The sequence below is a fragment of the Ahaetulla prasina genome, chromosome 1, assembly GCF_028640845.1.
Source record: "Ahaetulla prasina isolate Xishuangbanna chromosome 1, ASM2864084v1, whole genome shotgun sequence".
Lineage (NCBI taxonomy): Eukaryota > Metazoa > Chordata > Lepidosauria > Squamata > Colubridae > Ahaetulla > Ahaetulla prasina.
Window position 1 is genome coordinate 84,633,438 of NC_080539.1, and position 13,222 is coordinate 84,646,659.

Consider the following 13,222-nt stretch of genomic DNA (forward strand, 5'->3'; position numbering starts at 1 on the left):
ATAAGCCAAGATTGGCTGTCTTAGCATGGGACCTGGATGATAAGATCAGCATTTTGATGGAAGACTACCACAGCAAAGATTTAGGCAAGACTAATAACATGAAAAATATACTGGAAGAAGGAAATGGCAAATGAGCTTGGCATTATTGCTAAGAAATCTGCATGGTGGTATCCCTATAGTCATCAAAGTTGATCTCCAATCAATATCCATTTATATCTTTAATTTTAAAAATGCAAAGTCTTAAAAAAACTGGAAACAGGTGAGAAAGAAGCACTGATATTCGGACACATTTGCTCTTGGATTATTTATTATTTATTTATTTGTCAATCATATATAAGATAACAGGTAAAAGTATAAACATAATTTGGATACATGAAAAGAGTAAGTAAAAAAGGAATATTAGGACAGGGACAGTAGGCACACAGGTGCACTTATGAACGCCCCTTACAGACCTCTTAGGAATAGGGTGAGGTCAACATTAGACAGTTTAAGATTAAAGTTTTGGGGGTATGGGGAAGAAACTACAGAGTCAAGTAGTGAATTCCAGGCATTGACCAGTCTGTTACTGAAGTCGTATTTTCTGCAGTCGAGTTTGGATCGGTTTACCATGAGTTTGTATCTATTATTTGCTCGTTTATTGTTGTGGTTGAAGTTGAAGTAGTCATTGACAGATAGGACATTGTGGTAAATAATTTTATGAACTATGCTTAGGTCAGACTGAAGTTGGCGTAGTTCTAAGTTGTCTATGCCCAAAATTTGGAGTCTGGTGGCATAAGATATTTAACATATATCAGAACAACTAGGGTTGCCAGTTGCCTATTGCTGTAAGACACACCAACCCATACATATTACACTTCTTTATACTACTACAGTGTATCCTGGAATATCTCAGTTCTCAATACCATTATATAGCAGGTGTTCCGGATAATGTAGCCAAAAGGGTAACCTCAATGAGATTTATACTAGTTCTTAGAAAATATGCTTGAGCTACTAGTTCAAAAAACTCCAAAATACATTTTATTATGTTAGAAAGTTTAGGGTATTTGAGTCCTAATCCCATAATAAGCGTTACTCCTCAACGTGTTGTAAGTTTTAATTTGTTGTAGCAACGATCTTAAACCGATTACCTCTTCGAAAATAACGCAATTGTTCTGGATGAAGAAAGGGAAGACACGTGCAAAAAGAACTACGGGAAAAACGGCAAAGAAAAACAAAGGGGCCCCGACGAGATCGAAGAAAGGACTGCGGAAAGAAAATTATATAAAGTTTTAAGAAACGTAGGAAAGAGCAGTAAAAAAAAAAAAAAGACTGGAACCAGCAGATCGCGCGACGCCTCCGCGGGCGGCGTGGCTTACGTGGCCTTGTTCAAATGTCCAGCCAAATGAGATAAGCCATTGTCGTCAACGTTCGAAAAGAAGCAGATTGGCCAATGGGAAGCGCCAGATCGCAGCCGAGCTTGAGCGAGTCCACGCCGGCCAGAAATCGCGCACATCGCCTCCTCTTTCGCGCTTCCCCCCCCCCCCCGCTTTCCCCACCACCATCACCACGGTCGAGCGGCGCTGTGGTTTGGAGCGCCGCCTGCCGGCAAGTCCCTTCTCCATCAAGCCCCGCCCGTCCCAGGCTGCCCCGCCCTCTTTGGCTCGTTTTTCTCGGTCTTCTTCGGGATTATGTCATCCGGCGGCAGATCGAGCCCTTGGCTGCTTGTATAGTCTTCCCGCGAGCAAAGGCTGCTGCTGCTGAAGGAGCGAGGTCGCACGTCTGAAGTGCCGAAGCCGCAGAGATCGGGAAGAAGGAAGCTCGGCGCTCGGAACCTGGAAAAGCTCTTTCTCCTGCAGGCGCGCCACCCACCCACCCACCTACCCGGACTCCGAACCCGACCGCTTCCCGGCGCCTCTCGCCACTGCCTTCCGCGGCTGTGGCTCGGCGGATCTCGTTGTCTTTAGGGGTCTCCCGCACCGGAGCTGGGCGGATGCCGCCGCAGCAAGAAGGAGAAACCGGCTACATCAGCAAGCCGCTGCCGGGCGGCTGCGAAGTGCCTCCGGTGCCTCCGCGTCGGGTCCGCAGCAGCCGAGCGGCGGCGTTGGGGGCTGCCTTGGGGAGCCGCTGCCGGGCTGGAGCTGGCGGAGGGGCCGGCGCGATCGGAGCGGAGCCCCGGCGCAGCATCAAGTGTGTGCTGGTGGGAGACGGCGCGGTGGGTAAAACCAGCCTGGTGGTGAGTTACACCACCAACGGCTACCCTACGGAATACATCCCGACCGCCTTCGACAATTTCTCAGGTAAATCGGTCGGGTTGGGACGGGGCGGGTTCTCCGGTGGGTTTCCAAGGAAGCATCTCTTGCGCCTTTCTCGGCTCTCTGTTCCTCTTCTGGGAGAGCCCCCCCCATCTCCCCCCATGCGCTCGCTTCGGATCTCAGCGCTGCCTGGGATCGAGCCGAGGGTCCGGTTATTTCTCGCCCTATTTGCTCGGCGGCGTCTCCTCCTGGTTGATTTTGAATCTTCCAACTCGGGGAAGGGGCGGTGCCCGCGGACTGAAGTAAGTAAGGTAGGCTTGGAAGCGAAGGTTGGCCTGGCCTGATCGCTTGTTTCACGTCGGGGGTGGGGGGAGAGTGCTGAGAAGAAGGGCTCGCTGGCCAACATAATGGATCGATCCCTAATTGCGAGTGGGGCGGGGTTCATTACCTCGTAAATCCCTGCCCGGGGGGAAGAAGGAAAAAACCACACACACCCATCTCTGTGCCTCGAGAAGACCTCGGCGTGCAAAGCCGCTCGGAGAATCGTTTGTTCAACCTGTTTGTGAGATGGAAGGACGTGCAGGCGATGCCTTCTTCTCTCCCTTAAGGCGGGCAAGCCCATTTCTGACCTTTACTCTGGTTGATCCTTAAGTTAAAAAAAAAAAAGAGTGGAACATATGCGGCTGGTTTTGCATACCCGAGTTCTTGTTATTCATATAAAATAATAGGTTAAAATCCTGGGCATCTGTTATTTGTTGCCAGGTGTATGTGCCTCTTGTAGTTGTTAAAAACTATAAGGGTAGCACCATGCTTCCTATGTGTATTTGCAAGTTTCAGTGTATTTAGGGGAATTTATTGTTCCCATAAATTAAAAAAAAATCCCTTTAGTTTAGTTCATTTTGGAATATGTGATCGATAGCTGCTGTATTTTTCTACTAGTGATGAGAACTAGTAACTTGTTCACTGCACTAAAATCAGACTCTTTAGGAATGTTGTTAATCCTTGCTGGAGGGAGTGCTGGTGTGATACCGCATATAGAGCTGAGTAATTTTGGGGTGTTGGCATAGTTCAGTTTATCTAATTTATATAGCAGGGAGTTGGATTAGACCTTCCAACTGTGTTATTCTGTTATCTCAGGGTCAGGGAAGTTACACTCTGTTCTCTAGCCTTGGATTTCTTATTCCTTATTTTCTCGAATATTGCACTTCTCTCTTGCTTTGGAAATCCTTTGGGCTAACTCGTTCTAATCCTTATCCCTTAAGACAGGGGGTAACTCCTACTCGCCATTCTTCTCACCAGGTTACTTTAGACTTCCTTTTATTTTTCTTGAAAACCACAGTGGAGAGAGCTTTCTGCTGGGCGCTTTGTGAATGTTTGCAATTACATTCCCCCTGACAACTTCCCTAATTTTTTTAAATTTTTTAATTAAAAAGGGGATGGTGCTCTGAATTGAGAAAACACTGGCTCACCATGCTTGTCTTTGGAAGTAGATATTCATTGTTACTTGACTCCGCCGCCCCTCCAAAGGTGGTTCCTCCAGGGCAGTATCTGTATTTGTTGAATCTTTTCAGTAAGGTCTGAAGAGCTTTTATGTGCTTGAAAGCAAACACTGAACAGTAAACACAGGGCTCCAATTGTGGGAGTTTCGTGTGTATTTCATTCCGTGCAGGAACATGTTTTTCCAGCCAGTGTTAAACTCTTGCGTTGACCTGATGTCAAAATGCAAGGAATTTTGTTGTAATATAAAATGCGAGTTGATAATCTGTACTCTAAATTGCCTTATTTTCTGCAAGACCTGTAAGCCACTCTTAAGTTTACCTGACAAAAATCCCTTGAATTTAGTGAAATTGACTCCCAAATAATAAGCTTTGTAGACTTGTGGTTGTACAATGGAAGATTTACCTTTGGTATTCATTTTTTAAAAATGTTTATTTTAATCACTGTAGTATATATTTGTTTTTGTTTTTTTTAAAAAACATTGTACATATTTAAATCAGTGCATATATTTTGCTATTGTTGTGGTTTGTTATAACTCACCAGTTAAAAAACCCCAATGAAATATTTGACTTTTGTACAATTTTGTACAATTTTTGAGATTTCACATTTATTGCCTTATGCTTATAGTATAATAAAGTGCTGTTCTAAATACCTGAAGGGCACAATTTTGCTGTCCATGTTGCAGATTGATGGAGTAATGGTTGGCCAAAAGCAATATTTATTTATTTATTTATTTATTTATTATCAATCAGTCCATCATATTTCTTAACTGCCCATCTCCCCCAGAGAGGGTCTTTAGCCTTGTATAATGTGGGGGGGGGGAGAGGCAGACTTCAACCTAATCCACAAAGAAGAAACAGCAGAATAAGAGGAGAAGATTTCTCCACAGGAGAAATATGTAAATAATTGTATTGTCCCCTTTGTGATTTAAAGCACTGGGGAAGGGGTTACCTAGTCTGTATGCTTTTAAAACAGAATCTGACCCTCATTCCCCCCCCCAAAAAATCAATCTTCAAGCATGTTTAGAGAGTGTTTGCGAAGCAAAATCCTCCTTTGTGTTTCGGACAGCTCTCTTTTTGTATGGGGCCAATGTCTTTAGGTCACAATTTTCTGCTTTGTAACGAAAACCGGAAACCCTGAAGGGCTTGTGTAAACCCAGGAATTGTTGGGAATAGGGAGGGAGGTTGGGGAGAAGAAGCTGACTTGGGACTCTGCAGGCTGTTAAACTGGACTCAAACGGGTCCAAAGGTAAATGGTTCATGTGATGAGGGCAGATGTAATTCTTCATTCATGGGTAAAAGTTTTTCTGACTTTCCCCTTTCTTCCATTTCAGCTGTAGTGTCTGTAGATGGCCGACCAGTGAGACTCCAACTCTGTGACACAGCCGGGCAGGTCAGTAAAGCTGCTTATGTAATTGATACAGCGGTTTTCAGTGATACGGTGTGTGTATGTGGGAATATGTGTGTCACATATGTATATCAGCACACGTCTGTGAATCTGTGATGGGAAAAAAAATCAACCTACGAATCCTTTTAGAAGATTCCACCTTCCTAGATCTCCAGAAGTCCTTAATCTTGGAGGAAGGGGCTTCCCTGAGGCATGTTGGTTTCCCATGTCAGATTTGCCCGAAGACCCTTTGCCACCTTTTTACAGCTGCCATTAAGGAACTGGCTCCCTTTTGCCCACCTCTTGGCCTGCTTTTCTGGACCTTCCCCTGCAGCCTTTGGCTGGACACTTGGGTTGCCGTGGTGATAGCCTGGGAGCAGTGCCACTCTGTCCCAGACGGTTTCCCAGGGTGACATGAGGAGCCCAGGAGCCCACATCCCCCCTTGAGCCGTGGCTGGGAAGTGGCTCTTTTGTTACCCTGAGGGCCCAAGGTTATAATGGCTTCTTTGTCACCAGGACAGTGACAGTTCCTGAACAGGATATGGCCACAGTGGGAAGAGAAGAGTTGTTTCATTGGTTTGCAAGAGTGTCATGGGTGAAAGAAAGCATGCAGTATGTGGAGATGTATATGTGCGGTGGAGAGAGAGAGAGAGAGAGAGTGCAAGAGAATGAGCTTGTACCTGTGGGCACATATATATTTGTATCTGACAGCCTATTTACCATTCAGAATCCACAGAAAAAGCCTTTCTGTTTCTTGCGGAGGTCTGTCCATTGGTGCGCTGGAGTTGCATAACATTTTCTAGGCTGAAGGCTACATTAGCTTTCAAATCCAAAAAGTGGACAGGAACAAGACAGGAACCTTAAGCTGGGGTCGTTTCAATTACATCCAGTTAGAATTAAAAGTGATTGTGATATCCCTCTGGTCATGTATTAAAACATTTTCCTCTTCTGGTACATGACATATTAGAGTTCAGTAACAAATTTTGGAGGTCTCTTAGGTCCAGTCAAGCCCTGAGGGCTAGATTGTGCTCCTCTGTCTTGGAAACTTATGTCCATCAACAGTAATGGAGATCTCTCTGTCTCCTCTCTCTCTCTCTCTCTCTCCATCCATTCTTAAAGGAAGGTTTTTAATTCCTGGCAACTGCCTCAACAAGTTCCTGCGGTTTTCTTGGCAACGTTTTCAGAATTGGGTTGTCACTGCTTTCTTTCTCAAGCTGAAAGAGAGTGACTGACCCAGAGTCACCCTGCTAGGGGGCCAGAAAACACTCTCCCAATATCTAGTCTAGTGCCTTAACCACTACATCATATATGACTTTAAGTACTTCAAAGAATAGAACCTTGGGTTTTGTCCCTAAATCTTGCCTGCTGTATGTGCTTCCTATTTTCTTATCAAACTACTCCTGTGCTTTTAATGGAAGAAGTTTGCAGGGATCAGGGGCTCAAGACACTTACTTCAAGATTGGATTAGTGCAAAGTGCTTTACCCAGAACTCCCTTTCAGGATTATTTGGAAACTGTTGCTGCACACCTGGTGACACATAAGAACCACTTGAGCACAATAATAAGACTCTTGCAGGTGCTGCATTCATTTCCAATTTATTTCCCATTTATTTATTTATTAAATATATGTGCTACCCATCTCACACCGCAAAGCGACTCTGGGCAGCCAAGTACATTTCTGAGTAGAGTTCAAAGAGAGGGGTGAGAGAGACAGCATCCCCAAAACAGGTTTTCTCAGGGACTGTCCCTGCCTGGGGGAACACCTTTCCTTGAGGCTACCCGCCCCGCCCCACTGAAGGTATAAAGAAAGGCAATTACAATGCTGCAGTTCTGTAAGGTTTGGAGTCTAGTGCTAGTCGTTGTGTTAGTTTTTTAAAGTTGTGGAGACTGGGTTGTATTATGGTTTTTATTAAGTTTTCAGGGGTGATTCAGATTGGAGATTTCGCTGCCTTTTAATGACTGAAAATCACCCGGAGTCTTATGATGAGCATGGGGGGTGGGGGCAGGAACATGCATTGTAAGAAATAACACTTATTTTACTACTTCTGATTGACGTGGGATAATCAAGTCAGAGGAAGCATCAGCTGTAGGCCCTGGTAACCTTTCCCCCCTGGGTTTTAGAAAGCCTCTTAGAACTATGGATGCTAATGCCATTTTTTTTTGTCAAGCAAGACTGTTTCTGTAATGTGTTTGGTGGTGATAAGGGATGAGACAAGAGCCTTTGATTATCTAGGGGCTTTCACATTTTTTACCTTGCCCTGACCTCTCCATTTATTCCTCGGTTGTGTAAATTTACAATTGTTCCCCTGAGCTGCAAGACGCATAACATGATTTCAAATTATGCAGTTATTTAGAACTGGCAAACCTTATACGTACACATGACTGCCATAGGACACCCCACACGCATGATTCCTTCTTCACCAAGAGCTGACTGTTTTGTTTTATTCTTTGTTTTCTTGAAGGGAGTTACATCTGCCAAATAAGTAAGTTAATGAAATCTTGCCTCCTAGATCTCAATTTTCTTTTGCAAGTACCCCTGCAGATGAATTCAAGTGAAAAGGGGGCTGCACATCTGTATTTTTTTCCAAATACGAATCTCAAACCACCACTACCACCACCCAAAAAAAAAAAAACCTTTGCAAATTGATAAACAAGTTCTACCTTGGCAGCAAAATGTTGGCACAAGAAGGATATTTCAGAGGATGTTTGTTTGCTCTTTGCATGTGTTAATTTAAGGCCCTCTGACAAACATTGCTGGATTTTAATTAAAATACCAGCAGAAGAGACAAATCCTACCTCTTCAGGAGGAGGCCATTGTTGCCATGTTAATATTTTCCTCTGTTTACTTTCCTTGACTTTAGCTCTTGGAACTTGTATAATTATCAGGCTGTTTGAGATCTCTCTTTTTCCAAGAAAAAAGTTGAGTTCAGATCTAACAATAAAAGCCAAGTTTTTCAAACAAAAATATTGTGTAAAGTGTTCCAAAATGGATCATAGGACAACGTTCATTGTATTGAACCAGGAAGTTGGGGAAGGAGTTATTTTTAGTGCAGATCATTGCAATAGAAGGCAATGTGAATATTTACCTAAAGCAGGCTTTTGCGTTATCAGCATCCTTTTTGGATGCTGTATTCTTTCCTTGGTGTGTCAAATTTGCCAGAAGTTAGTTTCAAATTTCCAGAAAGTTTGTCTTCAGTAGTAAAACCTTTCATGATTCAATAAGAGTGAATGAACAAATTTCCCCAAATCAGAGAAGTGAAAGTTATGTAAAGGTAGACTGGTAATAAGAGTGTTGTTCTTGGGAAGCAAAAGATGCTTCAAATTAACTTTGGGCATGCATGTTTTGTCTGTTGGTGCCTCTTTAAAGAACCAACGAGAGACTCCTGGGGTGGGGTGGGGGAACATTTGGTCTAAGGAGAAAATGATGACCAGCAGCAAGATAGACAAACCCAGTTACAGGCAATAAGTTCACCATTGTGACAGTAAAACTAAAGTCATCCAAGGTTTGGATCACTAATTTTAAGCCAAAACTTTACCAAAAGCAAAATTCATTTTGAATGAATTCAAATTCTGGATTCAAATTCTAAGTGAAACTGTAATTTTGTCAGAGTCTGGATAAGTCCCATGGTTTTAAACCACAGTTTTTGGCTTGGCATTACTGTATAAAAGAAGTAGTCCTTTATGGTTCGTGTCCACCTCCCCCACCCAAAAAAAAAAGCATTAATACAATGGCTCTGTGTGAAATGCAATCCTAGCAGTTGTATTTCAAGGAAGATGTTTTTAGAGTCAACTTAAATTCCAGAATTTTGATTTATTCAATATTTTATTTGATTTATATATGCAGGCATTTAGTTTGCTACCTCCAAAGCTCTAAAGGAAGGATGATGGAAAGGACACTACTGATTAAATCCCATGCCAATGGACCATAATAGCATGCTATTCTCTATAAATTAACTAATAAATTAAAATCTAATTAATTTATAAATGTTATGATATAGTTTAAGGTAACAGATTTAAGCTGAAACAAAATTTGTCTGGTGTTTATGTATTTATTCATTCTCTGTCACCACGACCCCTTATCAAAGTGGTTCTGAAGTGGTGTAAACAGCTAAAATAGTCCATTAATAAGTAACTGCATCAAAGCAGCTATTAAAAGGACAGCAAACAGTAGCATAGACATGACCCATTCACAAAATCTGTGCTACAGTATTAAATGTATGTGTATGTGTACACTAAATGTATTTGTCTGTGCAGTTTGTGTGTATGTATAAGTATACACACACATACACACTCTCTAATTCTCTTTGCTAAAATGCTAGAATGCTAGTAGCTAGTATGTTAGATTTGATCTAGCCTTGAATTGAATTTCCTTATTTGCATAGGCAGTTTATTATGCATTTTATGATTGTGATCCCTGAGATATATTAGGCAAGCTTTATTCAATTGAAGATGACTGCATATAGCAGTGCTTCTTTCCAATTGAAATATTTTTAATACTTTAATATTTTCTGAATAACTTCATGAAGGTCTCCAGTTCTTTCATTTTCTCTAATTCACATAGGTATTCAAGCCACGTTGTACACAGGTTACCCTTGCGGTCTGGGAGGGGAGTTCCGTACCCACCTCATGACCATGGATAACAAGACCTATAAATACTTTATGCAGGTGTCAAAACCTGACACACACACACACCCATTTTGCATGTGCACAAAGTAGCAAAAAACAAGGCAAAACGACAACTAGGCAAAATGTATACCTAACAACCGTAGATATGCAAATCATGGGTATATGGCAGAAGTGGGTTTCAGCAGGTTCTGACCAGTTCTGGAGAACCGGTAGCGGAAATTTTGAGAAGTTCGGAGAACCGGTAGTAAAAATTCTGACTGGCCCCGCCCCCATCTATTCTCTGCCTCCCAAGTCCCAGCTGATAGGGAGGAAATGGGGATTTTGCAATATCCTTCCCCTGGAGTGGGGAGGGAATGAAGATTTTACAGTATCCTTCCCCTAGAGTGGGGTGGGAATGGAGATTTTACAGTATCCTTCCCCTGCCACGCTCACCAAGCCACACCCACAGAACCTGTAGTAAAAATTTTTGAAACCCACCACTGGTATATGGTCCAACATATAATGAGAAATACCTGTAATTTCTGTTCTTCCAACATCAACACTACTTCCTGCCTTCTGTTAAAGGCAGCATTTTTCACCAGAGATGCATCGCAGCAAAGCCAATCCCTTAAATCAATTCTGTTTTCCAAATATGGTTGCCAGCTAATGGTGATGCTGAATGCTGTACTTGGTTGGGCGCTCGCTTTTGTATTGTGGAACCAGTCGGGACAGCCTCTTTGAGGTTTTGCCAAGTATTGTGCCACAGTGCGCATCTAAATAATTTTCCATATAAAACAACAAAAATAAAATTGTGCCATGGAGTTCTAATTTCCTCTAGAGTTATTAGTTTTGTCTCTTCAAGGACCTTTGCTTTTCATGTCCTCTTTCCTTCTCTCTAAGTAGCATTCAGACAACTGATTCTTTGCTACATGCCACCTTGGTATAATGGATGGGAATGAGTTCTCTTGCAAAACAATTATGGCTGTTATTTTTATAGAACATGTTTTGTGCTCATTTAGTAGCCGATAAGAATGATTTTTGCTATATATCAGTAAAGAAAACCACCACTTTATATCCTGCACATTGCTTTTAGGGAGCATTGTTACTCTAAAGTTACGTATTCACCTTACTTTTTATTTTTGCACAGGATGAATTTGACAAGCTCCGCCCACTGTGCTACACCAACACAGACATCTTTTTGCTCTGCTTCAGTGTAGTGAGCCCTTCATCTTTCCAGAATGTGACCGAGAAATGGGTCCCTGAAATCCGATGTCACTGCCCCAAGGCCCCTATTATTCTTGTCGGGACCCAATCGGACCTCCGAGAAGACGTCAAAGTACTCATTGAGCTTGACAAATGCAAAGAGAAGCCTGTGGCGGAGGAGGCCGCAAGGCTCTGTGCCGAGGAAATAAAAGCCGCCTCTTACATCGAATGCTCCGCTTTGACTCAGAAAAACCTCAAAGAAGTCTTTGATGCAGCCATTGTGGCTGGCATTCACTACTCGGATACTCAGCAACAGCCAAAGAAATCCAAAAACAGGACTCCAGACAAGATGAAAAACCTCTCCAAGTCCTGGTGGAAAAAATATTGTTGTTTTGTATAGGATGTTTTTTTCCTTTTTTACAAAGGCCTTGGAAATGGTGGTTTAATCACCGAGGTTGGTTTGAGGTGACTTTGGCTGAGAATCTCTTTCTATTCCAAAGTGCACAGTTAAGATCCACCCCTGAACATGCTGCTAAAATTATCTCTTTCCGACGGAGATGGGGAAGAGCGTGAGTTGAGAAGCTGAGGTTGACCAAACTGAGAGTTTTCCCACTAGCGGTAGTTTCTTTGATGGGGACTGCTGGCCTACACTTTGGTGGAACTGAAAGTTGAACCATGAATTCACTGTATGCAGGTGTAGGAAGGGCTAGAACCAAGGGTTCTCTTAAGAAGTCTACACAACGACTGTGAGGGCTACTACATAGTCAAATTATTTTTCCCCCCAAGTGGATATCTAAAACTGTGCCTCTTAGGACATTTGGTTCAAAACGGAGCATTTCCCTGCCTGTGTTTTTAGTCTTGTAGGCTTCAGGAATACTACAGTCCATTTCTGAAATGTACATTGTGTTGCTAAATTAGCAGAAACGGCACGTGAATCTGATATATTTTTCTTAAAATGATATGCCTACTTCATGCACAGTGTAGGGACCTCATAACAAATAGAGCAGCTGTGCAAAATTGTATCTTCCTTGTATACCCTGATTGATGGATCCCTTTTACACCATGAAATGTGCATGCTTGTTGACTTGGAAAAAAGGGGAAATCATATTTTGAATAGCAATGGGCTTCTTTTCTATTTATAGAGGATATATGACAGCTCAATCAAAAATGTATCAATATCTGCAGAAATATGGTGCAAATCAGCACTATCCTGATTTACCGTTGGTCAGTTGTAATCTATAACATGAAAGGTTCTAAGTTGGGGAAATCTTGTCTAAATTCACATGGAAACTTTTTTCCATAAAATAATCTCAACTTTTTAGTCTTTTTTTGCTGAGTCTTGGGTATCGCAATACTGTGTCATTGAAACAATATTCGCTCATGTAAGATAAACTGGAATGAAGAAAAAAAACTTATTATCTGTTCAAAATTCCAGAAAGTTTATTTTTTTTAAGTCTGGAAATTTACCCTGAGTAAATATGCATAGTTGTTGGGAAATGACTTTCATTCAAAAGATGCCAAATCTTTTACCGGCAATGTTCGTGTAGCAATAAATGATGGCAAATGCTGATTTACCAATGCTCATAACTATTTGGAGGACGTGCTTTTGTACAAGTTTTATTTGGTCTTCCATATTTGAATAAACCGAACATTGGCTAAATGCCACTTATTTTGGTGGCTTGAGTGAGTTTTTAGGACCATGCAAAGAAAAACAAAAGCAAGACAGCCTTTCTTTGCAATGAATTAAACTATGTCTGAACTGTTGTAGATTTATTATGTAATTGCACATCTGTTTTGGGGATTCCTGTTCTAATTAAGTAATGCAATACAGAGATTAATTTAACTATAATTGGGCTACTTTAGTAGCTTGTTTTTTCTGTCTAATTTTCCTCCCTTGCTTTCGATGTAGCCCTATGCATTTATAATATGATCAACCTATGTTTGAACTTAAGAAATAATTCTTTATCATTCCTGGATGAGCCTTGGTTTCAAGTGTTCTTTCTCCACACGGCTCTCTTTTTTATATAGATAGATATATTCATGTGCTAGGATAAAATAACCCAAGTATTAACTTCTGTTTTTAAACTGACTACATTTCACTATAACATCTAATTTTTAAAAGCAGATTTTTTAAATGCCAGGAACAAAACATGTTGGAATAGATTTTTGTCTAAAAAAAATCACACTACAGGATCATTAGCACACCATGGCTGGTGCTAACCATAGCTTAGCATTGAATGAGTCATTGACTTCTCTCCCTTCTACAAACCACCAGCAATTCAATTTGCATCACCTGTATTG

At 41.7% G+C, this 13,222-nt stretch overlaps 1 protein-coding gene across 1 annotated transcript; it reads left to right on the forward strand.

Moving 5' to 3' along the window:
- The first annotated feature begins 1,657 nt into the window (after positions 1–1,657).
- RHOU (ras homolog family member U) lies at positions 1,658–12,895 on the forward strand. Its single transcript, XM_058166593.1, has 3 exons — positions 1,658–2,276; positions 5,062–5,120; positions 10,866–12,895. The coding sequence occupies exons 1-3, from the start codon at positions 1,970–1,972 to the stop codon at positions 11,319–11,321; spliced, it is 822 nt and encodes a 273-aa protein (XP_058022576.1). The 5' UTR covers positions 1,658–1,969; the 3' UTR covers positions 11,322–12,895.
- Positions 12,896–13,222: the final 327 nt, after the last annotated feature.

Excerpts from the sequence above, each read along its gene's own strand:
- RHOU (XM_058166593.1), top strand. The coding sequence starts at position 1,970 with ATGCCGCCGCAGCAAGAAGGAGAAACCGGCTACATCAGCAAGCCGCTG. Across the intron at positions 2,277-5,061 it reads CGCCTTCGACAATTTCTCAG|CTGTAGTGTCTGTAGATGGC; the intron begins GTAAATCGGTCG and ends CTTCCATTTCAG. Across the intron at positions 5,121-10,865 it reads TCTGTGACACAGCCGGGCAG|GATGAATTTGACAAGCTCCG; the intron begins GTCAGTAAAGCT and ends ATTTTTGCACAG.